We start from the raw sequence: 26,380 nt of genomic DNA on the forward strand, positions 1-26,380 counted from the left end.
AAGCAGGGCCTTGTCTGCCTTGACCTGTAGGAGATGGAGACAGCATTCCCGTGGCCTCCGCGCTCCCGTGGCCTCCGCATCCTCTCCCGCAGGGCGCCAGCGGGCTCCTGACATGTGGGATTTGTATCCGTCTGAACACCCCCCGCGGTAATTCATGTGCTGGCACCCCCTCTCTTTTCTTAACTCATGTGTGTAATAAATTTTTTTTTTTTTTTCCTCAAAATGAAAGGGAAGATAGAATTTTCACACACCACTCCCTCCTCATGCAAATAAACCTTGGGAGAAATTGGCGTGTCATCTCTTTGGGTGTATTTGTGGTAATTTAGCGGCTTAAATGGAACATCTGTTAGCCAGCCAGGCTCAGGCCGAGCAGAGCTGTGGATTCGCACCAGAGCGCCTGGGAAGTAATTTACTGCAGGAGCAGGGACTCGCCGGGCAGACCCGCCCGCGTGCAGGCACATCTGGCACCCGAGGCCACGGTGACAGGGCGAGGGGGGGCTGGAGCCTTTGTACCCGGCCCCCTCGGGTCCCTGAGGACAGCAGGAACATCCTTGGTCGTGGCCGGGCCAGGGTCTGGCGGTGGGCCTTCAAGACTGGGAGGTGCCGGGCTTCCCACTGATGTGCGGGCTTGGCGGTGGCCAGGACTCAGGGAGAGGCTGCCCCGTGTCTGCAGCCCGCCTATGGGCTTTTAAACCCAGACCGTCCTGGCCGTGTTCCCTCCTTCAGGGGAAGAAGGGTGGGTGCCCTGTCGTGGTCAGGAGCCCGGCGGGGCTGGAGCTCAGACCTGCCCCACCGCTGACGTGGCCGTATTTGCCCTGGACGAGCTTCTTCATCACCCTCCCCGCACCCAGTCTCACTTGGCTTGTCTGTAAAATGGGCCGCTGTGTGGCTGTGGCTCCCAGTGGGCGCTGGATCGTGAGCCGGTTCCCCTCGTCCACTTAGGAAACTGCCATCTCTGTGAAGTGCACTTTTGGGACCCAGCAGGCCCTGGTTTCTATCTGAGTCACTGCGTGGTGTGACGGGACTGTGCCGGGGCACAGGTGGGCTCTTGGTGGAGGACACCTGGCCCCGGGCCTTTCTGTGCCCGTCAGTCGAATGGTGGTCACGTCATTTGTAGTTGGATTCTTGTGTGGGGGTGGCTGCCTCTTTTCTCGAGAGTCTTCCTTCCCGGCCACCTGTTGGAGCTCCCTCTTCCTTTAAGGTCTGCTAGACCTCTCACCTCCTCCAGGGAGACCGCCTGGATTTCACCAGCTCTCCTGCAACTGGCACAGGTCATCTGGGCCTTCTAGCTCTTAGGGAACATTTTTTGAGCCTGTGAGCGGTTGGCCCTCAGGGTGAGGGAAAGGTGGGTGAGATTCTGTGCCTCCGTTGAGGAGTCCAAAGTCTGCGGGGAGAGCCGGGGCAGGGAGGGACCATGGGAGCAGTGGTCATCTCTAGGAGAAGTGACAGGGACTTCGAGCCACTGCCTTGCAGGAGGCAGGGTGTGGTTGGTGTGTGGGTGGCTTCATCCTAGGTGCCAAGGAATCCCGGAAGGGGTTGGAGAGAACACGATGTGCCTGGATTTGGCTCCAGAAAGTTCTGCTGTGGCTGCAGTGCTGGGAGTGGATCGGAGGGCAGGCCTAAAGTCTGGGAGGCTGGGGAGGAGGCGGATGTGGTCACCCCCGCAGGAAAACTGACTGGGCCTGCACTGGGGGGGGGATGCAGTGTGGGGGGAGGGAGGGAAACAAGGGCTTCAGGGCCCAGGAGGAGGGTGGGCAGGGCTGGCCATCCACTGGACGTGGGATGATGAAGAGGGTGCCCTGATGTGGGGCTTGGGCTGGTGGGTAGGTGGTGGGGCCTGTCCGGATTCGGCCCTCGGGGCTCGGGGTCGGCTTTGGCCGAGGGCCCAGGGAAGGCCGGGCTCTCCCAGCGGTCGGTCCAGGATCTGCCCTGACCGGAGTTGGGGGATGTTTCAGCCCCACCCCCGTTGTGCTCTCTGTTTGGCTTTGAGCTTCCTGCTTCCTTTCCGGTGTCTGTGTGACTGACCACATCAGCGTCCAGGCTGGACTTGGGGTGGGGGGATCGTCCTGCTGGTCTGGCCTCCGTGTACCAAACCCTGCATCCTCCTGCAGAGCCAGCCCACGGGGAGAAACACCTTTGGTTAGCGCAGGACGTCATTCCAGACCCCTCCTTCCTTGTAACTCCATTCTCACCATGCTACCAGCTTTGCCTTCCGAAGCACACAGTTTACGCAGACGGTTACAAACAGGTGCTGACGTTCTCACCCAGACGTGTGGGGCCGGCATGCAGGATCCCAGCTCTCTGGGGACAGGCAGGGTCCCCAGCACACAGTTCATCTCCAGGTGACGTGATGGCTTTTGCAGAGACCCAGCGAAACTGCCTCAAAACCCGCAATAGTTGTGTGTTATTTTTAAGTGGTTTTTGCCTGTGGAAAGAGTGGTTTTTCTTAAAAAGGGCATTGCCTCAGATGGATTTCTTTAGGACTGCTTTATTGCCATTGATGCGGTAAAGCTTTAATCAGGAAACGACCGCACAGTGGGTTCTGTGGAGGGTAACGTGACAGCCTCGTTGACTTTTTATCGAGGGGCGTTTGCCGCACATGAGCCAGCTGTCTGGGGTCTCATCCTTAAGGCCCGAGCTTGGGTGGGGGCCGACCCAGGAGGGAGCCCAGGGGTGTCAGAGGATGGGGAGCCTCTGTCTGACTACACGGGAATCAGAGATCGAGGAGGAGGTCCTCTCCTGGGCACCCCTCCTCTGTTTCTTAGGGTCACCAGGTTCTGTAACATCTGGACAGATGCAGCTTTATCCAGGGCCCTGGGGGTGACCCCGTGGGTAGGGACCCTGGAGCATCCCGGGGCGCCCCCAGAAGCACGCTTCTCCCCCTCTGCAGGCCCGGTGTGGGCGGTGCCAGGTATATTCATACGCATGTGTATTTCAGGCTGACTGGTCTGCTTACACCCAGAGGAACTCTCCTTATATTCAACTGTGCGCACCCCGTTTTAGTCATGGAACTGGGCTGGGCTGGGCGAATCTGCTTTTCCCATTTCCACACCTGCCCCAAATATCTTTCCACCCACCTTCTTTCACTCGCTCCAAGATGGGGATTTTCTCATGTTCTCACTTTTCTGACGTCAGCGTGGTCTGGGAGCCTTACAATCAGGGTGTGTTGGAGTTTCCTGGGCAGTGTGTTCCCAGTGAGACGTGAAATCTGCCGGGCTTCCATCTGACCGTGCCTTCCACGTGACTAGACGTGGCATTTGTACACCCCAGTGTTTCAGGGCTGCCTGGTGTATGGAAGTTCCAGAGGTGACACCAGCCCCCCCGTGACTGGATGCTCACCACCTTCCTTTTTAGAAAGCCTGTCCTGTTTACCCCTGCCACGGGGACGGCCACTCTTTGAGAGCTCCCTGAGCAAAGGCTCCGTCCAGCTGGTACCCTTGAGTCGGGGGTGTGTCTCCGAGGCCATGTCTGAGACAAGGCCCCTCCCTTGAAGAGCCTGTCCTCACAAGGCGGGGGGTGTGCTGTCCTGGCCCACCCAGGCGCCCCAACCCTCCCCGCACACTGGTCCTTGGCTCCAGCTAGGGGCATCTCCTGGGTCGTCCTGGCCGTGCCGGTGAGCCCGAGCTGCTGATTCCTCTGTGGGGTCGGGTCTCTGATTGATGGATCGTTGATTAATACTCAGCAAAGAAATGCTCTTTTCACCGAGCCTCTGGGTGCTGGGATCTAATGGTGCTTGTCTGGAGAGAATGGACCCCCGCTCGCCCATGTCCCCCTGGGGTTTGTGCAGGGGGGGTCTGCGTGCGCTTTGGGAGGGTGCCAGCCCGCTGGGTACACCCCGGCCCTGCCATGTTCCCATCGCCCTCGAATCCCTCGAAGGGTCATTGCTCCAAGAAATGGGTAGTCTCACCTTTAAATAATTCATGGGATTCTTATGGGTGGGAATGATCAGTCCCCAAAATAAAAGTGACCGTCATTAAAGCTGCACACGTTAACACTCATTATTGACTAAAGCGGGTGAAACTGAGATCTGGAGGAATAAGAGCTGATGGAAAGGACCTCAGGATGACAGGAAGGTGCCGGAAGTGCAGGGAAAACCCGAGGCTAGAGTCCAGCCTCCAGGGTCACAGGGAAGCAGGGAAGATACCTTTAGCGAAAGAAAACGGGAAGTTCAAACAAAAACTCCAAATCAAACAACGATCTCTAGAAACCGGTCAAGGAATTAATCAAGGCAGCAGAGCTCACCCCGAATGGTGTTTCCAGTTTCCTCCTCGTGGATAAAGTCACTGAGATGCGGGTGTTCGCGGCGCGCGTGGGCGGAGCCTTGCGGGTGGGCGTGGTCTCCCAGGCTGTGCTCAGGAGGCGGGGCTGGGTGGGCGCCACCGGGCCGCGTGACCTCCCTGCGGAGGAGACATAGCCCGAGGAGGGGGGAAGCACACCCGTTGGGGGCGGGGGCTGGGTAGGTAGAGTTGGGGTTGGCGGCCTCCCCTGTGATCTGCTCCCGCCACCCTCCAGCCCTGGGCCGGCTCGTTTTGCTGCGTCTTTGCCCAAACTTTGGCTTCCATGAGGACCCCCGCGTGGGGGCGATGGTGACTGAGGGCTATCAGGAGGGGGTGTCCCAGGACTGAGCTGTCAGGAGATGGGGTACGATGCTGGGGCTCTGCACAAGGAGTCGAGGTTGGGGTCCTCTGATGCCCTTTCCCACTCCAGGCCTAGGGGTAGGTGCAGGGTGATGGGCGACTTCTGGGGGTCCGCGGCTGCCCTTCCACGCTCCTTCACACCCATTGATTCGTGGCGTGCTGATTCTGCATGGCTCTCAGTGGCCCGTCCCCAAGCCGCTCGGGTGTGATTTGTCCTCGTTTCTTAAAGAGCGAGGTACTGCTGGCCGAGCGGTCCTCTGAGCTGGCCAGTGTGGGGATTGGCCATGGGAGACAAAACCGACCGCAGCTGTGCGTCCCGTGGGGACCAGAGGTCAGCCAGCCGGGCCTCACCATGCCCTCCCGGCTGGTTTTCTCCCAGGCAGCCCCGGTTCCGGGTCAGGAAGGGGGGTGGGTAGCTGTTGCAAACCCTTGAGCAGTAAAAGGAGCCTTGCTGCGCCAGCCTGAGTGTGGGGCTCGGGGAAGGGGCCTGGCACACACCCCCTTGGTGCCCCTGATTCCAGGTCTCCTGAGCCTTGGCTGGAGCAGACAGGGGATTCCAGACCTTTTGTGGGGTCTGCAGCTTCAGGTAACCAGGGCTTCCCAACCTTGGTTCTCATCAGAGGAGCCTGGACCACCTCTGCATGCCGAGCCATGTGATGGAGAGCCAGACTCCCCACGAAAGGACCGCATTTTCCCTAAGCTGCCCTTGGCTCCGTGGTCACAGGCTGACCCTCAGCCTCATTAGTGGGTGCCACGCTCAGTCCTGGGCCCAGCCTGCCTGTGCTGAGAAGGATGGGGAGGGGCACTTAGGCGTGGCTGCTGGGGGGGTGCAGATGGATTAGTGATGTCTGCATGGGGGATGGAGGGTGACACAGTCTGCTGATCTGCCTTCCCTGGTGCAAGGGAATGCCGTCACCATTGGAGCCTGCCCTGGGGTACCCAGCCGTGTGACAGCCCCCTCCTCCGTGTGTGCTTCCCCTGCCTCGGGTTCCTCCAAGGCCCGCCCAAGCAGCTCCCTCAGACCACTTCCCCTGTTCCATGTGCCTGGCTCCGCTCCTAGCCTGCTGATGCCGGCCCTGGGGGGCTTTCATTCCCTGGCCTGGCACAGTGGGGGCATGTGAAGGGCCTGTCTTTCTAAGGGAGTTGTCCCTACCCTCCGATCTCCTTGGATCTGGGACCTCTTCTCCCAGGGTCTGCGGCCTCTTTTCTCTGAGCCTGGGACCCCTTCTCCCAGGATTTGGGGACTGTCTTCTCTGAATCTAGGACCCCTTCTCCCTGGATCTGGGGCCCCCTTCTCCCAGGGTCTGGGGCCTCTTTTCTCTGAGTCTGGGACCCCTTCTCCCAGGATATGGGACCCCTTCTCCCAGGGTCTGGGGCCTCTTTTCTCTGAGTCTGGGACGCCTTCTCCCAGGATCTAGGGCCTCTTTTCGCTGAGTCTGGGACCCCTTCTCCCAGGATCGGGGGCCTCTTTTCTCTGAGCCTGACACCCCTTTGCTGAACAGAGAGTGTTGTGGAAGCTTCACAGTCCTGGGCTGGCGGAACGTCCCGCGTAAACTCTCTGGAGAGAGGAAGCAGCCTCGCCCTCGTTTCGGGCGCCTCCCTTTTCTGTGCCGTCGGCATCAGCAGCCTCCTGGTGAAGAGGAGGCACGATGCCCTTCGCTCCCCCCGCCCTCTGGCAGGTGGGTGCTCGGTGTCCTGGCTGAAGGAGTAGCTGGCTGAGCTGTCTGGGGAGGGCAGGCTGGGCGAAGCCTCGTGCAGCGATTCTCTGGTGGCAGGTCCCTTCAGCCAGCACTCAGGGCGACCCTCAGGGTAGGCGGCCCCCCCGGCCGCCTCGGCCTTTGTCCAGTGACGGAGGACTCGCCGGGGGGCGGCAGGGAAGTAAGTCTTCAGTCTCGTGATTTACAATTTAAACTGTGAGATGACGGCAGTCCTCACAGATCAGCTCTGCTCTGGCCTGGGAGGGCGGCCCTGACCCCCGTGCACCGCGACGCAGGCAGTGTGGTCCCGGAGTGGGTGGTGTCACAGAGCGCTGGATGGCAGGCCTCCGGAGCGCAGGGCGCCCAACCAGGTTTAACCATCCAATTCTTCCCAGTGACAGTGGAGCAAAGATCACCAGCCCCGTGGCAGGACCAGGGCAAAGGAGGGGCCTCCAAGTGAGGGCCTAGAGGTGGGCGCCGAGCTCCCCAGCGCGCCCTGTGCGTTCCTGTCCTGGGGTGGCCCTAACACAGCGCCACAAACTGGGGGGCTTACACGACAGAATATATGCTCTCCCAGTTCTGGAGGGCAGAGGTTGGAAATCGAGGTGTGGGCAGGGCCGTGCTCCTTCCGGAGGCTCCAGGGGAGGGTCTCTCTTGCCTCTCCCGGCTTTTGGTGACCCCAGTGGTCCCTGGCTTGTCTCTGCCTTCGGCTTCACGTGGCCTCTCCTCTGTGTGTCTCTCTTCTCCTGTCTCTTAAAAAGACACTGCTCATTGGACGTGGGGCCCATCCTAATCCAGGATGATTTCATCTTGAGACCTTTACCTTGTACCAAATAAGGTCACATTCTAAAGTTCTGGGGGCAAGGACATGGACATCTCTTTGGTTTTTTGGGGGGAGGGAGCACAATTGACCCGCTGCACCCACCCTGCTTCCTCTTTCTTCTGTCCAGATGTTGGCTGGGTACTTGGGCTCCTGGTGGGGAGGGGGTACGGGGTTCAGGCCCTGGGCTCCTGGTGGGGAGGGGATTTGGGTTCAGGCCCTGGGCTCCTGGTGGGGAGGGGATTTGGGTTCAGGCCCTGGGCTCCTGGTGGGGAGGGGGTATGGGGTTCAGGCCCTGGGCTCCTGGTGGGGAGGGGGTATGGGGTTCAGGCCTTGCTGAATGGCTGGGCTAGGGGATGGAGTGTGGTTGGGGCTATAGGAGACGTGCACATGGAGGTGTGGTGCCCCCAGGAGGGGAGGGGCTGGCAGGTGTTGGGAGTAGGTACATTTTGGCCAGGTGGAGATGGTAGGCAGGAGGTCGAGGAGGTGGACGTGGGAGAGCGTGGGCAGGCGGGGCCCCTGTGGTCACAGCTGGTCGGCCTGCACTCATTTCTCAACCCCTTGAGCTGCTCTGCTGCCTTCTCACTTCCCTCCGTTGCCCCCGCCCCCTCCTCCCGAAAATAACACCGGGGTTGGTGGCTGGGTGGGGGTGGGCCAGCAGGTGGTCGGGTACCTTGCTGACCTGGCCTGAGAGCCTCGGTTTAATGTTTAACTAAGGGTCTCTTCTGTGGTGGGTGGGCAAAGGCATTCACTTTCTTGCTTGGGGCCCCCGTGCCTGCACAAAGGTGGCGTTTGAATGATGGATGGACGGATGGATGGATGGATGGATGGAAGTGGGTGACGGTTGCCTGGAGCTGTCTGAGGTCCTCCTCGGCTCCACCATTTACACTTGGTGGAGCCCGTCTGGATCGAAGGCCGTGGGTTGTGACCGTCCTCTATTGGTGGTCCCGCCATGACACACCTCTAGTGGAGGTGGAGCCTTTGGCCCCAAGAGAGAACTGCTTCTGAGGAACAGAGCCTCTCACTGTCCTGCAAATATAATGGTGAAACTGTGGAAACAACCGGAATGCCCCGCGGGAGGGGGTGGGAGGGCATGGGATGTGGAAGAGCGGCCAGGCCAGGGGGAGATTCCAGACCCCGAGTGCTGTGAGCTGGACGCTTATGCTGTGAGTGAGGAAATGCCAGGACTCAGAATTGCCAGTTATTCCCAGCAGTCAATCTTGTTAAAAAAAAATATGCAGGCAATATTATATAATAACTTTAAATGGAGGATAGGGACTTCCCTGGAGGTCCGGTGGTTAGGGCTCCGTACTTCCGCTGCAGGGGGCACGGGTCTGATCCCTGGTCGGGGGGCCAGGATCCCACAAGCTGTGCGGGGCGGCCAGAAAAAAAAAAAAAGAGGATAATCTATAAAAATATTGAATAACTATGTTGTACACTTGAAACTAGTATAATATTGTATATTTCGATAAAAAAAATCCAAAGAAGGAAAAAAAAATGCAAAGTCAAGGAGCTGGACAGAAAAAGATCCTAAGTGGTCAGTGGTGCTTTAGGCTTTAAGGCGGGAGATCCTGTAGGTTTTCGCTTTATTTCAGTCCCACCGCCCAGCGTGGAGTGGTGCCCCCAGGCATGTTTCCTTCTCTGTTAAAATTGCACAGGAGGTGGGACTTCCCTGGTGGCGGAGTGGTTAAGAATCCGCCTGCCAGTGCAGGGGACACGGGTTCGAGCCCTGGTCTGGGAAGATCCCACATGACGCGGAGCAACTAAGCCCGCGAGCCACAACTACTGAGCCCATGTGCCACAACTACTGAAGCCCGCGTGCCTAGAGCCCGTGCTCCGCAACAAGAGAAGCCACCGCAATGAGCAGCCCGCGCACCGCAACAAAGAGTAGCCCCCGCTCGCGGCAACTGGAGAAAGTCTGCACGCAGCGACGGAGACCCAATGCAGCCAAAAAAAAAAAAAATTGCACAGGACCTGTTGGCAGCTGGTGAGGGGGGAGTCCCCTCAGTGCCAGTCTGGGCCTCAGTTTCTCCACCTGGCCAAGTGGGAAGGGTTATTCCAGCCCGGGAGCAGTGGAAGCGGCAAGGCCTTCGGGAAAGTAAAGGGCCAGAGGGAGGGGCTGCGGCTTGAGCCCCGGCCGACTCCAGGCCCTGGGTACCTGTGGGCAGGTGAGCCGTGCATCCTGGGCAGGTGGGGCCCGGCTGAGTGCTGGCTCAGCTTCTCTGTGCACAGACCTCCCAGTCCTCCCTGGACGGGCTCTGTCCTCAGGCCCGGGCAGCCTCCCTCCCCCGCTTGGCTCCCTCCCGGGTTGGGGGGGTCGGGGGGAGTCTGCAGCTGCGAACATTCCTGACCCACAGTTCAGGGGAGAGAGCCCAGCTGCTCGCCTGGCAAACAATGGAGGCCCCCCGCCCCCACGCCCCGTGCCCCCCCTGCGCTCAGGGCCTGGCGCTGGTGCAGCTGGAATTTCCAGAAAGTGCAGCGTCTGAGTTGATCTTCACATTTTCTGACTGTCAGAAGGTGACGTCCTCGGAAGCTTGCTGTGCTGGCTGCCGGGCTGTGTTTTTAGTCCGTTCGTGGGAACCACTCCTCCCAGGCCCCATCCAAAGTGGAGGAATCTCTTTAAGGAGTCTTGAAAGTAATGCCTACTCGTGGGAAAAATAAAAAGAAACACCTTAGAAAGGCAAAGTTCCCTGGACTCCGGCTCCCCGCAGGGGCTGTGTCACTGATGCTTTGAGGCCCCCAGACCCCCTGTGTCCATCACCCATGCTGTATTTGCTTCTCCTCCTGGGAAAGCCACAGACCCTCCCACGAGGCCAGAGGCTTTGGGTGGAGGGCATGGTGCTGGGGGTGGGGGGTGGGTGGACTGCAGGGGAGGCCCACGAGGCATCACATGGTCCTCAGTGGGGGCCTCATGCTGGGGGGACCTTGAAAACCATACAGTTTTTGAAGTTTTCAAACGAGTTTTTGTTTTTTTTAATTGTGGTAAAATACACGTAACCATCTAAGTTTACCATCTTAGCCATTTTTAAGGACATTCACACTGTCATGCCGCCATCAACACCGACCACCCCGCAGCTCTCTTCACCTTGTAAAACTGAAACTCTACCTATTAAACAACTTCCTGTTCCCCTCCCCCACCCCGGGCAGCCACCACGCCACCTTCTGTCTGTATGATTTGGGCTACTCTAGGGACCCCATATAAATGGAATCATACGGTATTTGTCTTTTGGTGTCTGGCTTATTTCACGGAGCGTAATGTCCTCCAGGTTCATCCTGTAACGTGTGTCAGGAGTTGCTTCCTTTTTCAGGCTGAATAATATTCCGTTGTATGGATAGACCACATGTTGTTTATCCATTTGTCTGTTGATGGATGGGTGGCTTCCATGATTTTTGGCTGCTGTGAATAACGCTGCTGTGAATACGGGTGTACAAGTATCTCTTTGAGACCCTGCTTTCAACGCTTTTGGGTGTATACCCAGAAGTAGAATCCCTGGATCATAGGATCATTTTTTTTTTTTTTAATAAATTTATTTATTTATTTATTTTTGGCTGCGTTGGGTCTTCGTTGCTGCGCACTGGCTTTCTCTAGTTGCGGCGAGCGGGGGCTACTCTTTGTTGCAGTGCACGGGCTTCTCATTGCGGTGGTTTCTCTTGTTGCGGAGCACGGGCTCTAGGCGCGCGGGCTTCAGTAGTTGTGGCTCGCAGGCTCTAGAGTGCAGGCTCAGTAGTTGTGGCACACGGACTTAGTTGCTCCGCGGCATGTGGGATCTTCCCGGACCAGGGCTTGAACCTGTGTCTCCTGCATTGGCAGGCGGATTCTTAACCACTGCGCCACCAGGGAAGCCCCATAGGATCATTTTATTTGTAATGTTTTGAGGAACTGCTGTACTGTTTTCCACTGTGGCTGCACCGTTTTACTTTCCTGCCAGCAGTGCACAAGGTTCCCATTGGTCCACATCCTCGCCGACACGTTATTTTCTGTTTTGTTGATAGTTGCCACCCTAACGGGTGTCAGGTGGTACCTCGTTCAAGCCAGTGCTGGTGCTGTGGGACCCCCTCCCTCCCCACTCTCCCCCGTGACCCTGTGAGGAGGTCTGCCTCCTCGGGGCTCCAGGACTACATTCAGGTTCACTGAACTGGGGAGACCGAGGTTCTGAGACGGGCAGTCCTATCCTGGGTCACCTGGCGAGCTGCGTGCCCGCTGTTGATGTATCTCCCTTGTCCCTCTGCCCACCCGGGCTGACAGTAGTGACTGAGACGAGGCCCCGATTCCGGAGAGTTCCGTGGTGCCCTGTAGCCAGATGGAGAGCAGAGGCCGCTCTTGCCGCCGGAGGCCAGGGCTGCCCCGCCAATCCCGTGGTTGGCAGCAGTTGGGTTGACTTGGGAACGACAGTTTCTTCCCCACGTGAGGGAGAAGAGACTTCGGAAGCCAAGCCTGAGATTTACTGTTTCAAGGGCGTCCCTTGTATGGGGAGGCCCGGAGAGTGGGGAGAAGGGGAGGCGCCTGGCGGTGGCATCGGGAGCTGTCCCCTCACCTCGGGGCTTCTTCGTGGAGGGCGAGGCCCCCTGTGGGGCCCCTAGGACCTGGGTCGCCTATGATGCATGCCTGATTGGGGCATGAGTAGTGAATATTGCACTGAATAAAGGGTCGTGTGGGGGCTCTCGACAGGTGGGAGACCCCTGGGACAGGTACTGGGAGAGGCAGGGCCTCGGCCTCGCTCCCCGGGGACCGTGGAGGCCACCTCTTCCCTGCAGACGGAGCCTGGGAGGCGGCCTGGCCTCTGCACTCGGGCCTGGCCGAGCGTCCGCTTCTCATCGTGTGGGTGTCTGCTGGGGCAGCAGGGGCGGGGAAGTGCCTCCTTTCCCCATCTAGCTAAAAACTCACGTTTATGGCTCACAGACCGTAGTGCAATGAAAATAAAGTCCCATTAAAAGTCCCCCTGCCTGGACTTCGAAAACCATTTCTCTCAAGCGCACGTCCGCCTGAAGACGTTTTCGTGCTTGGCCTCGTTAATTACAACACAGACGTACACACCGTCACACGCACGCACACGCACGCCCACTGGCAGCCCCTCACACATAAGCTCCTGCACGCCTGCACCCCTGCCCCGTTTGCACAGGGCTGTGCGCCCCCCAAGGCTGGTGTGGGAGGAGATGAGCCTGGGGGGCCCAGGAAGCCCCCAGCTGCCCTGCAGGCACCTTCCATTCCTGGATGGGGAACGGTCCCCATCTCCACCGAAGCCTTCCCGGGAGGCACATGTGTACTGGCTCAGGTTTTACTGAGCGCCTCCTACGGCCGCCCCTGCCCTGGGCATTTGGGGTCCTTTCCAACATCTCAGGAGAGATGCTTCTTGAAGCTCCCTGCGGCGTCTGCGGAGAGCGAGGCAGCAGGAGGGCATCGTGTGGGCACTGCTCCCCGGCGGGCCGGCCGGCTCTGCAGTAACCCCGCCACCCCCATCCCCACAGGGCGACAGAGCTGCTTCAGCGGCCTCGCCACGCGGGTGGGGACGACAGGCCCTCAACAGGTGGCCCCCGGACAGAGGGACGTTGGCTGCGGTGTATGTCTGTCACGCCGCTTCTCAGAGCCGCCGGGAGCCGTCGGGGTGATAACCAAACGACGTTTTATCCGCTCTTCTCCCAGTGATGTGAGCTGACCCAGGCGCGAGGCCCCTGAGCGCCCGGCGTGCTGCCTTGAGTGACAGTTTCTGCGGCGTTTGTGGCACTTTGGAGAAGGATGTATGTCCCTGGTGTTCGTGGTGACGGGAGCTTAAAAACGCTGCATGAAATGTGTTGGTTTCGCACACGTGGAGGCCACTTGCCCGTCGGGTTGGAAGTGCGGCGTGCGAGGGGGTCTCCACTGCCTGCTGGTTCTCCCTCCGGCCGCTGCTTGAGCAGGCGGGTGGCTTTCACTGAGCAGGGTTCCCCACTGGGGCTAGAGAACCACAGGCCTGTTTTGGGGTGCTCCATTTTGGGGTGCCCGAGCTGGGCACCTTCCCAAAGAGACTTGGAGGCAAGGGTGGGGGCCTGAGGCGTGTGGTGAGCCTAGAGCTGGGGTCATGGCGGGGCGGAGTTCCCAGGGAGGGTGTGGCAGTGGGAGGGTTCAGGATTTGAACCTAGATCTCTGCCTGAAAGCTGGCTGGACCTGCCAAGGGCCCCCCCCCCCGCCGCGCCCCGATTTAGGGCGTCGGAAGCTGGAGCTAAGCCCCATGATATTCAGAGAAGCAGCAAGGAGGTGGGTCTGGGGCCCAGCACAGCCGCTTCTGACTTCCCCATCTGGCTGGGAGTCTCTCTGGGGCCCTTGACCCCCAAAGAGCCCTGGGTTGGCCCTGGGGGCTCCAAACCACATTTACTGAGGGCCCCAGGGTCCAGGGACTCCCAGCCAGGCGGGGCCGTCGGGGAACCCGTAAGGAGCAGGAACGGTTGCGAGCTGGGACAACAGGTGGAAGAAACCAGGATTTTTGCTTCTGTTTTTCATCAAAACCCTCTTCACTCATTCATCCATCCATCCATCCATCCATCCCACAAACCTTTGCTGAGGGCCTGCGGGTGTGGCATCGTCCGTTGTGTTGAGGCCAGGCAGCAGGCAGTTCAGGCCTGAAAGGCGCCTCCCACCAGCTGGCGCCTCAGGCTGCTGTAGCGTCACAGACTGGGTGCTGGCATCAGCAGAGATTCCTTCTCTCCCAGCTCTGGAGGCCAGATGTCTGAAATCAAGGTGTTGCAGGGCCGTGCTCCCCCCACTACACACCCCACACCCTCCCCCCCCCACCCCGGCAGGCTCTGCGGGAGGGTCCTTCCCACCTCCCTCAGCTCCTGGTGGTCCAGGCGTCCCTGGCTGTGGCCGCCTCACTCCTGTCCCTGCTCTGGCCTCACCTGGCCTCTCCTCTCCTCCCTGCGTCTCTCCTCTGTCTGTCTCTTATAAGGACACTCGTCATTGGACATAGGGCCCACCCTGATTCAGGATGGTCTCAAGATCCTTAATGACATCTGTGAAGACCCTTTTTCCAGGGCATGGACGTTTTTTCTGGGGACTACCTTTCAAGCCACTACACTTGGCAAACAGCTTTCTCAAGCCTCAGCCTGCTTATCTGTAAAAAGGGGGGTAGCGTCTGTGCTTGGACCATCACGTTAACGTCCGCAGAGCTGACCTGCCTCTGGAGTCGGATTGGGGAAGAGGAGCTTGGAGGCGTGTGGAGAAGGATGCTCTGATGTTGACCTTGAGGCCACTTTCAGGCGGGAAGTACAGATGGAGACACTGAAGTGGCAGAGACAAGAGGCGATTTCACAGGGCTCGTGGGCCAGCGTTAACGGCCTGGCTCGGGGCCGCAGGAGGGAGGGGTGGCGTTGGGGGCTGGGGTGGTGGTAGGGGGCACTGTGCCAGGCAGCGGCCAAGCTAATCTCTCCTAGCCATGCCCGCCTGGAGGACTGGAGCATCAGGAGAGCGGGATTGAACCCTCTGGCTCAAGCGAAGATGGTCGCACGGAGAAACGCTAGAAAAGCAATTTCCTGCCGGCTTTGTAGAAAACCTTTGCTTTGACCCTGACCTTGAAGTCTTGATAAGGCGGGCTACTTTTTATCCTCCCCGGCTCACACGGGCCATTAGCCGGAGCAGCGGATCTTTTGAGGACTGCTGGGAACAGTTTCCATCCAGGTATTGGGAGGAGATCACAGATTATTCTTTCCTTGGGCAGCCGAGGGCTCAGAGGAGTTCTTGCTGCACTCTTGTCTGTGTTCCCTGACCCTGGGGCTCGCGGCAGGGCCTGGCGCACAGTAGGCGCCTATTAAGTGTCCGCTGACTACGGACAGAGTTGAGGATGAGCTCCCCAGCTACCCCCGCCCCTCCTGTTCTGCTCAGACTTCCAACCTAGTGTTTTTCCAGGATGGGTTTTCCTGGTGAGTTTCCCCTCAAGTGTCGATGAGGAAGTGCTCCGAGATCAGGGTGGGGAGTGATGGCTTTACCTCTGTCACCAGCTTGGTACAGCCTGACTGCCAGTGGGTCTCCCTCCTGCTGGAGCTTGACCTCCTAACCTTTCAGAACCCGCTTCCCGTGGCTCAGCTGAGCCCCCTCCCCATTTATTTCACTGGGAAGGTCCCTCCGGAGCGTGGCGAGCAGGTGACCCCACACAGCTGTGAAGGTGGAAGGCTGTGTGGAGGGAGCGAGCTGGCTGAGCACAGCAGGGCCGGGAGCCCCAGAGGTACCAGGTGTCAGCGTGTGTGTGCAACATCTGCTTTCTCGTGGGCCAAAGGGGGAAGGGAGTGGCCGGGTGGGAGGCCAAGGCCCACGCCCAGTGCTTCCGGAAGTGGCCAGAGGGTACTGGAAATGGGTCAGGGCGTTCTTGTGGGAGAAGGGTCCGGGCTCAGGGGTCAGGAAGCTTTCTGGGGCCGGACTTGGGGTCTGCCTTAGAGGGACCCCCTCTTGCAGCACCTAGGAGGCAGAGTGCGTTTTTTTTTTTTTTTTTAATTTTATTTATTTATTTATTTTTGACTGTGTTGGGTCCTCATTGCTGCATGCGGGCTTTCTCCAGTTGCTGCGAGCCGGGGCTACTCTTTGTTGCGGTGCGTGGGCTTCTCATTGCGGTGGCTTCTCTTGTTGCAGAGCACAGGCTCTAGGCGCGCGGGCTTCAGTAGTTGTGGCACGCAGGCTCAGTAGTTGTGGCGCACGGGCTTAGTTGCTCCGCGGCATGTGGGATCTTCCCGGACCAGGGCTCGAACCCTTGTCCCCTGCATTGGCAGGCAGATTCTTAACCACTGCGCCACCAGGGAAGTCCCCAGAGTGCGTTTTGAATCACATTTTGGTGGTCATGGCGGGAGGGTAATGTCCCGGGGAAGGGGAGGGGCCAGCATCACTGAGGAGCCCCTTCCTCCCAGGAGAGCTGGGATCAGGCAGAGAGGCACCAGCTCACGGAGATCAGTGCAGCTGTTGTCACCCCAGCAGGTTGGCCCTGGCCTCCTCCGATGTCATTCCCAGAGGGGCTTCCCCCGCCCATGGCTTTGTGGGCAGGTCCCTCGTGGGAGGTGGCTTGCTTCGTGGCCCAGGCTGGACCAGACCACATGGGTCAGAGCTGGCCCTCCCCTCGCTGCGGGTTGAACCGGGCGGACCCCAAGCCATGAAACGGGCACATGTGATAGCTCGTGAGTCGGGGAGAGGAACGCGCAGACCGTGGACGTAAAGAGCTCCATGGTGCACCCAGCGCAGGCCCGGCAGCTGATGATCTGTTACTGGAGAAAGTGGAATTCCACCCGATGATGTTTCAGCACCAGTGAGCGTTAGACTTCAAGCCAGACGGGTGACTCGGTCCTTTCTGGACAAAAACCTAGCGGCTGTGGGGTAAGCCACTCGACGTGACGGCGAGGGGCGGGCACAGCGGCGGGCCTGATGCTGCCGTTGCACATGGCCTGCCCGCGATGTGGGGCGAGGCCAGCCCCTGGAGGGCCTCGGTGCACAAAGAAAACCCCCTCCGCTCCCTGCAGTGGGCCCTGCACAGAGGCCGCTGGGGTTCATCCGTCAGCCTGCTGGCGCCCACGTGAGCCCCCGTCTCCTGGTGCGTGTGCAGCTGAGGAAACGGCCTGAGTGGAGGAAGTGCTCCTGTTAAATTGTCCGGACATAATCGGGTCCCCGACGCTCCCCAGTAAATGCCCGGCTGGGCCTGCGCGTTCCCTGCCTAGAGCCGCGGGTGAGCTGTAGGTGCACCGGCCTCTCCCCCTGGGAGCCCCCGCATTCAGTGCTGGGGGCGGTCATGGTGGCTCGGCCCCCGACGGCGTGGGAAGCCGGGGCTGTGGACTTGGAAGGACTGATTCCAGTCCCAGATCCCGACCTCCCGAGCCTGATTCCTTCTCTGTAAGATGGGTGATAAGTGATCCCTCCCTGCCGGAGGTGTCATTGGGCTTAACAATTGATGGACCCTACCTGGCTGGTGCATGGAGGCCCGAGGATGGTACTGATGGGTGCTGGAGTGAGTGGTCATGGCCAACCCCAAATTCCACCTGCCCCTTTATTTTTGGAAGAGATGCTTCTGGAAGGGAGGGTTCCCACCACGCAGCTGCAGCCGTCCAGGGGCCCCAGATGCCTGTAAAGCCATCTTGGAATCCCTGCTGCTTGGGGGGAAAGCTGGGCCATTTCAGAGATGTCAGTTAATGCTCTGTAGACGGTCATCTGTTCATTCATTCATTCATTCATTCACTAGACATTGAACCCTGGCTGTGGGTCATTGCCCAGGGTATTTGGGACCCGGGGGAGAAGAGGGTCTTGGCCCCTGCCCCCCATGGAATATCTGGCCAGCTTGTCACCTCCAGGCCCCCTGTTTATTTACCCCAAGGGCCCCAAATTTCAAAGATCCATTCCAGTAAGCTGCCTCTCTTAAATAGTAACGAAGTCATTTAAGATGTTTTTTGGAATGAGCGTGGCATAAATAAAACAAGAAATTGATTCCTTTTCCCATTTTTTATGGATCAAAGACCTCGTCGTCAGCTGCCCGTCAGAGCGTCTGATCGACAGGTCGACAGGCTCAGCAGCTTGGCCCCGGGCGGGGGCGGGTAGCATCGCTCCAGCTGCAGCAAAGCGACTTGTCATCGTGAAGTGCAGTTTTAGTGCCGCTTGTTGAAATATTTCAAGAAACTCAGTGCTGTCCATGGGCACTTTTTGGAGCCTGTGTTGTAGAGCGTGAACTTCAGATGTGGAGACCCCCGCCTTGCAGAAAGAGGCAGGGGTTTTAAAACAAAGTTCCTGTTCTCGGGATACCTGGGTGGCTGGCATGCCCGGGTCCCTCTCCGGGGGTCCAGGGGTCTGTCTTACGGCTGGGGGGTGCTGGGAGGATGCTCTTCAACGCGCTTTTGTCCCGCTGCTGTGGCCGTGAGCAAGAGAGCCTCAGACACATCCTGTCCTGGAGGCCTTGGTTCCTCCCCTGGTCCCTGAGCATCGGCTTGGAGGAGTTAGGCTGGTAAGATTAGAGGCCGGCAGAGGTGTGGACGAAGGGCCAGCTCCGTCTGGGGTGCGGCCACTCCTCAGTTCCGGCTGACTATGTCCAGGAGGGAGTGCAGATCACAGGGCCCTGGCGGGGCCGTTGGGGCCAGACCCCACCTCCCCCCCCCCTTGCAGGGCATGGTGGCCCAGGGAAGCTCTGGGCACAGGGACTTCGGGACCTCCTGAGGCAGGTGGTCCCAGTGGCAACTTTCCCTTCCTAAAGCAGTTTTCTTGAGTGAGGGGCCCAGCATTGTAGGAGTCAGTGGGCAAGACTTCCCCATTTTACAGATGGGAAAACTGAGGCGGGAGAAGACGGGGCCGTTGAGTTGGAGCAGGCACAGCCCAGCGGCCAGGCCAGGGTCTGGGCTGGAATGTGCGTCTGTGCCTTCCTGCCCTGCCCTGGAGACCCCGGGGGTGGTGGGACTGTGTGGTGGAGTGGGTGGGCCGGGGACGCCAGCCAGAGTGCCCAGAGGAGCTTTGCGTGTCGGGGACCATGTGCGGGGGCTGGGGTGGGGAGGAATGTTGGCAGGGATGTGGGCCCCAATCACTTCTGGGAGCTGAAGTCTGCTGGCCTCCTGACTTAGCCTGGGGGCAGCCAAAGGGACTTCTTCCCCTGGGACAAGCCCTGTAAGAGGCGAGAGGGCACCAGGAGAGGTCACCCCTCCTTGCCAAATCTCTGAACCTCGGTTTCCACACCTGCAAACTAGGGCTCAAAATAAAAGTCCATCGTAGGGATGGATCGAACGCAGACCTAAAAGCAGAAGGTCTCGGTAAACAGTGAAGTGGGGCATGCTGGTCGGTTCCTGTGTGCGCAGCAGTCCTTCCAGATGCCCCCACCCACTGGCCGACTCGTGAGCCGCGATTTCTGTGTGTGGAGCCTGCCTGTCGAGCCCGAAGGCTGGGCTCCTACCTTCAGTGTCTCCCCATCACCCCGACCAGACTTAATTTTCCTGCAAGTATTATTTTCTTTTTTAAAAAAAATCTTACTGACTCCCTGCTCAGAAACCTATAAACTATCAAGAGTCTGGCCTTGGAGGTTAAACGGACCCAGATCTGTTCCCAGCTCTGTCACGTCCTTGCTAGTGACCTTGGGCAGGCTAGGTAACCTCTTGGGACCTCAGTCTCTTCGTCGGTGAATTAGGAGTCGCTGTAATGACTGTGGGATGCTGTGAGCAGCCCATCCCTTAGCCCAGAGCCTGGTGCCATGGAAACCCTTGCTACATGGGAGCTTTGGAGATTCTTACGAGCCAGTGTGAGATGCCTGGGATCCCCGGACCCTAGTCTAGCCCCTCACTGTAGCAGTGAGACTTGCCAAGCGCACACGGTGGGGGAGGGGGGTTGGAACCAGGAGCCAGGTCTGCACAGAGGGGTGAGTCACATCCCACAGAGCCCAGCACCCGGGGGCCGGGCGCCTCCCTCATGGCCCAGCACAGCTCCCTGGGGGCTCCAAGGGGCAGGGCAGCCAGCCAGGCCTTGAACACACAGACCCCGCCCCTTCCCCTTATCCTGGGCTTCCACACGGCTTCCCCTCCCCCCTCCAGGCAGGGGCCTGTGGTCATCATCCCAGCTGCACGGTTTCTGGCAGGAACTTGGACCCACCCTTGGTCTAGCTGCCCTGAGCCTCACTTTGTCCATCTGTGGAATGGGGTGCACAGCTCAGGGGGCCGTCGCAGGCGGTAATAGGTTTGTCGCAGGCGGTAATAGGTTTGTCACTGGAGCAGGACCGAAAGCAGCCCTGGTTACCTCCCTCCCTTGCCCTGTGGGCGGTTCCCCGGCCACCTGCATTCAAACCACAAATCCCGGGCTCCCTGCTGCCAGGTGACCTCATGCAAGTGGCTTCAGCACCCTGTGCCTCAGCTCCCCCTTTTGCACCAGCCTCTCAGTGCTGAGGCGCGTGAGCAGTGGATGTGAGCTCCGGGGGCCCCGTCCCAGTACTGCCTGGGGGACAGCAAGCCTGGGGGGGTAACAGGAGGGGCCCTGGTGGCCTGAAGGCTGCCCGCCCAGTGGGGCAGGGCCTCTGTGTCTCCTCCACGGGGTGGGGCTGTCCCTGGCGGTGTCTCCGTGATCAGTGGGTTGACCACTAGGAGGCCATAGTGGAGCTGCTTGAGCCTGGCCAGGAAGCCCCCCCCTTCCCCCCCCCCCCGAGGGTGCACGGGGGCCACGAGGCTCAGACACGGCCCCTGGCTCTCAGGACCCTGCTCTGCCTATCACGACCAGGATCCCTGCGCTGGGGCCTGGGGACAGCTAAGTGACAGGTGACAGCGAGCAGCGGGCCTGGGCTGTCCTGTCCGGCTGTGCCTGGGGAGGTGGCCGGCCGCCCGTGGAGCCTGCGTCCTCATGCTGATCTGATTTCAGCCTGACCAGGTCTGAGGAGGCTGAAAAGGGCCTGGAACTAGAGGACATAGGCGGTCCCGCCTCTCGGCGCAGTGGCCAGGCCTCAATGAGGGATTGCTTGGGACACCCCCCCGCCCCGTGTCTGGGGCTGGGGGAGCCCACGCCCCACGGGATGCCCTCAACCAATACAACGGCGCTGCCTCTGGTCTGGGCCGCTTGTCAAGGGGCCAGTTTTCCCGGGACAGACCCTTATTGTGGCCGCCCTTCATAGAGGGCCCCGCGGGCCGAGGAGACAGAAGAATGCCACTTGCCCCTGAAGCCACAGGGACACGGCCTGCCGTCAGGCCTTCTCTGGCCACAGGACAAGGATGGGCAGCTTCTGGCTTCACACTGGCCGCTGCCCCCCGCCCACTGTCACCCAGCCTGTGACTGAGACGCGCCTGCAGCCGCTTCAGCCCTGGTCCCCTCACCCTCACCCCTCAGGAGTCTCTGTCCCAGAGTCAGAAGCTGATTCTGCTGGGAGTGAGGGGCCATGAGGCTCTGCTTGGCCAGGCTCCGGCCACGCACCCTCCCGGGCCCAGGGGTGGTGGGGGAGGAGGGGACTGGAGGAAGGTGAGTCTCTGGGCCTCAGTTTCCCTAATTGTATAATGAGGGAGAACGGTGACCGTATCACTTATTCACACGGGGCCACTTATGGGAGTGAAAGGGATGTTGTTGGTAAGCACAGCGGACAAGGGGGACCCAGGACTCAGCGCATCCTGGAGGTAGGCCCCATCCTCTCAGAGGGCCTTCACCACTCTGGAAGCACACGTGGGTTCAAATCTTGGCTTGGCCACCTTTTAATCTGGAGCCAAAGTTCTCCACTGCCTGGGCGTCAGTTACCTTACCTGTGAAATGGGGTGAATTCCTGGAGGGAGGGCAGAGGCTGCAGCACAGTGCCAGGCGCACAGGCACCCGTGAACTGCTGCCGGCCCGGGTGCTTTCTCCCAGCCCTGCCGTGCCCCTTTCCCTGCGGTCCGAGTCTGTCTGTGCGGCTGTTGTCCGCCGCCAGCCTGGGGTGGGCCCAGAGCATCACGGGGAGCGGTTCTGGAAGGTGAGGGGCCCGAGTGGCCACAGTGGGGGTGGGACCAGGCCGGGCAGACACTGTGCCCACGGGTCTCCTGCCCCCGCCTGAGCCCCCAAAGGAAGCCTGGCCTTGCCGGCTGCGATTATGGTTAGGAGCTGTGTAATTAACTCTAAAAATGGGAGGCTGAGGAGGAATTAAAATAGAGGCTTAGTGGAAATCAGAGGCGAGTGGTGCAGAAAAGGCTGGAGCTGGGCTGGACGCCGCAGCCGGTCCTGCAGGGCGGGCGGGAGGAGGAGGGTCTGGAGCTGCAGGGTTGAGGGGGCCGGGGTGGCTCTGGTTCAGGCCCCTCCTCTGGGTGGGGGGAGCTGGCGGGGTTGAAACAGCTGAAGTCGCGGTTCTGGGCGTCTGAGATCCAGGTGACCGCAGGGTGGGCTGTCTCTTGGGGTCTTGGTGGAAGAATGTGTCCCAGGCCCTCTCCCAGTTCCTGGTGGCTTCCTTGGCTCCTGGGCGCATCACCTCAGTCTCCACCTCCATCGTCACGTGGCCTCCTCCCTGTGGGTCTGTTTTGTGAATTAAAATTTTTTATGGTGGTGAAATACAAGACATAAAATTTACCATTGGGACTTCCCTGGCGGTCCAGTGGCTAAGGTGCCGCGCTTCCAATGCAGGGGGCGCGGGTTCGATCCCTGGTCGGGGAACGAAGATCCCGCATGCTGCGGGGCGGGGTGTGGCCAAAAACAAAAATCTACCTTTTTCTTCTGGGGATCCATTGTGTGTGTTATGCTTCACAATAAAACAGGTTAACACCAATAACAAACAAAAAAATTTACCTTTTTAACCATTTTTAACTGTACGATTCAGTGGCATTGAGTACATTGACAATGCTGTGTAACAGGCAGAACTTGTTCTTCTTCCCAAACTGAAACTCTGTCCCCATTAAACACTAACTCCCCAGCCTCTGCCCTCTTTATGTTTCTATGGATTTACTTATCCTAGGTCCCGCATGTCAGTGAAATCCTACAGTATTTGTCTTTTTGTGTTTGTGTTTTTCAAAAATGTCAGGTCAAGGAAGACAAAGACTGGAGTGTTCTAGGTCCACACGTTTAAACCAGTAGCTGTAGCCGGTTTTGCTATTAAATTTAAATTCATTAGAATAAAGTTACATTAAAAGTGCAGTTGTTGGGCTTCCCTGGTGGCTCAATGGTTAAGAATCCGCCTGCCAGTGCAGGGGACACAGGTTTGAGCCCTGGTCTGGGAAGATCCCACATGCTGCGGAGCACCTAAGCCCGTGCGCCACAACTACTGAGCCTGCGCTCTAGAGCCCGCGAGCCACAACTACTGAAGCCCGCGCGCCTAGAGCCCGTGCTCCGCAACAAGAGAAGCCACTGCAGTGAGAAGCCCGCACGCCGCAACGAAGAGTAGCCCCCGCTCGCAGCAACTAGAGAAAGCCCGCGTGCTGCAACAAAGACCCAACGCAGCCAAAAATAAATAAATAAATTTATTTTAAAAAAAAGTGCAGTTGTTCAGTCGGACTGGCCACATCTCAAGCGCTCAGCGGGCACGTGTGCCTGGTGCTGCCCTACTGGACGGCGGACACGGGACATTTCCATCCTTCCAGAAAGTTCTGTTGGAGAATGCTCTTCTAGGTTCATGGAGACGAAAGGGACGTGATGACTAAAGTCGTGTGTGGGCTGAGATTGGATGCTGGGCCAGAATTTTTTTTTTTTTCTATCAGGACGTTTTGATTGTCCTTTATCTTTATCTATTGAAGAAATGTGAGTCCTGTCTCTAGATGAGGTAAGGTGTGGGACCTACGTTAATTGCCTGATTTTGACATTGGTGCTGCGATTGTGGAGGGAGTGTTCTTGTTCTCAGGAAATCCGTGCTCAGATGTTTGGGGGAAGGGGGTCACGTCTGCAGTTCACTCTCAGGTGTTCAGAAAAGCTACACACACACACATACACAGATAGACAGATACATACTGATACACACAGAGATACACACACACAGATACACACACACAGATACACACAGAGATACAAACAGATACATCCTGATACACACAAACACACATACACGCTGAACCACACAAACACACAGATATACACAGATAAACACACACACAGATACACACACACAGATACACACAGATAAATACACAGAGATACATCCTGATACGCACTGATAAACACACACATACACACTGAACCACACAAACAGAGATATACACAGATAAACACACAGAGATACAAACACAGATACATCTGGATACACACAAACACACAGATATATACAGATAAACACACAGATACACACACAGATACACGCTGAACCGCACAAACACACAGATATATACAGACAAACACACAGAGATACAAACACAGATACATCCTGATACACACAGATAAACACACAGAGATACAAATACAGATACACACACACAGATACACACAGATAAACACAGAGACATCCTGATACGCACAGATAAACACACACACACGCTGAACCACACAAACACACAGATATACACAGATAAACAGAGATACACATACAGATACATCCTGATACAAACAAACAGATATATACAGATAAACACACAGAGATACAAACACAGATACACACTGATACACACAAACACAGAGATATACATACAGATACACAGATACACACTGAACCACACAAACACACATATACACAGATAAACACACAGAGATACACAGATACATCCTGATACACAGAGGGAAACACAGAGATCCACACACCCAGATACCCACACACGCAGATAGAGAATAGTTAATACACTACAAGCACGTAAGCTGGGGTCGTCTCTGACCAGTGACCAGCCCCAGCCAAGAGGGAGGAGTGGCCCGATGAGGGGGGTGCTTCCCAGCCGGGGGTGATGCCCTCTGGGTGCGGCTGGGTGGGGAGACTCGCGTCTCTGCTGGGGCACCGTGTGCCCCGTGGGCGTTCTCAGTGCATCTTGGTTTACGCTGGGCCTGCGTAGCTTCTGATTCTGACCTGTCCTTCATCTAGATCTGTCTGTTCGTCTAAATTTCTGGTGAGGAGTCCAGGCTGTTTGCAGGTCTCTTGAAGTTGAGCTGTTGGGCCCTTAGTGAGTGGTTACCATGGGGACAACTGGTCTGAACCCTGGGTTAGCGTTCAGCTGTGTGCACCATGGTCCTCACCTCATGGACGCCCACGCCGAACCGGACTGGGTGGGCGGATGGCTCCCACCTACCTAATGCCCAGCCTGTGCCGTCAGGGTGGATAGTTAACCCAGCCAGGCACGTCCTGTTAGGGAACCAGGCCTCAGGAGCCGAAGCCGCTCTCCCCTGGTCCCGCTAGAGTCATTGGACAGGATTCGAACCCGGGGCCCTGTGACTCCAAGGTCTGCGCTCCAGGCCACCTTGCCTGCTGCCCCCAAGTCTTTACCAGCTTTCTCCACGGGGACTGAAGCCGGCGACCCTGTTTGCCCCCTCACCCCATGCCTCCGATTGTGTTGCCAAGCCCACTGCAAGCTGGGAGCTCAGATACTGGGTTACTGGGTGGAGGAGGTACCCTGGAGGCTGATCTGGGATTTAGATGCTGGCCTTTGTGCTCCCAGTGGCCCCCTGCTGTGTCTGGCATGTGCTGCTCCAGGGGTCCCCATGGCTGCTGTAGGGCTTTGTCATGTGTAAAGTAACAGGGGCTGTGTCTGTGTGGGGAAGGCAGTGTGCACTTGTGTGTGCGCCCGCTCTGTGCCTGCCGACTGAAAACCAGCGTATTTTGTTCCAGCCGTGATTGTCGGAGTTGAAACGTGTGGATCCCTGGGCAGGGGCACGGGGCAAATGGCCAGGAATGGCCAGGGCCAGTGGGATGGCTGTGGTGTCTCCTCCGAGCAGGGAAGTGCTGGTCCAGGTCGGCGCACGGAAGTAGAGTTTGCAGCTGTTAGCATTACTGCCGTACAGACCGTGCAGGTTGAGTAATTTTCCCTTCTCTCCTCTAGTTCCTGTGTTTGAAGAACATCCGCACCTTCCTTAAAGTCTGCCACGACAAATTTGGACTCAGGAACAGCGAGCTGTTTGACCCCTTCGACCTCTTCGATGTCCGAGACTTTGGGAAGGTGAGTGGCCTCTTTCCGGGATGGGCCCGGCCCCTCCGCGCAGAGCCCGGTGGGCAGGTGCGGGCCTGGCTGTGTTACAAACAGGAGGGGGCGCATCGGGGGCTGGGGCAGCGGGACGGCCCCTCCCGCCTCTCAGGCTGTTCAGGGTGAAGTCAGGCATTCCGGATCCAGGAGGATGGGGGGAAAGCCGGGCCTGGACGAGGCCTGGCCCTGCCTTTCTAGCTGAGAGACCCTAAGCATTTACTTCCTGCCCCGAGTCTCCCATTCTTTGTGGGAGAAAGGGCACCAGCTCTGTGGGTCGGCTGAGGTGATGCAGGTACCACTTTTACTGTGGTGCTCTGAGAAGGGAGCCGTCAAGATTATACTGAAACAAGCAGGGCCGTCTGGCTCTGAGCAGGTGTTGGGCAAGGGGGCGGTGATTATCTGAACTCCCTGGTCCCTGGAGGTGATCCCCTAGGTCCGTGGCAGATAACCCGGGAAGTCTCCCCGTGTTCTCAGAAAGTGTCCCTGGCAGCTGTCTGGGAGTCCTGCTGGCACAGGTGAGGGGAACCTGAGGCCGGGCAGGTGCAAAGGCCAGGTGAGGGTGTGGCTCGTTGTGGCTTCCTGGTGAGCCTGCGTTCAGAGTGTCAAAGCAGGGTGTCACGTTCCATCTGGAAGCCAACAGTTCCAAGGTCCCTCCTTTTAAAAGATGGGGTCAGGACGTGATACCTTGTTGATGGATCGGGGGCCGAGGGCTTGAATCAGGCCTGGCTCTTTGCCGCCCTGTG

The 26,380-nt window shown here is 58.4% G+C and overlaps 1 protein-coding gene across 7 annotated transcripts in view; it reads left to right on the top strand.

Annotated features, from left to right (window-relative positions):
• The window catches only part of VAV2 (vav guanine nucleotide exchange factor 2), a 183,741-nt gene that overhangs the window by 16,859 nt on the left and 140,502 nt on the right, over positions 1 to 26,380 (top strand). For all 7 annotated transcript variants that reach the window (XM_036854940.1, XM_036854941.1, XM_036854943.1 and 4 more), the window contains exon 2: positions 25,497 to 25,613. In XM_036854940.1, coding sequence (XP_036710835.1) covers positions 25,497 to 25,613 — 117 coding nt within the window. The remainder of the gene's footprint in view (positions 1 to 25,496; positions 25,614 to 26,380) is intronic.

This window comes from Balaenoptera musculus, chromosome 6, assembly GCF_009873245.2.
Source record: "Balaenoptera musculus isolate JJ_BM4_2016_0621 chromosome 6, mBalMus1.pri.v3, whole genome shotgun sequence".
NCBI classification, from domain to species: Eukaryota; Metazoa; Chordata; class Mammalia; order Artiodactyla; family Balaenopteridae; genus Balaenoptera; species Balaenoptera musculus.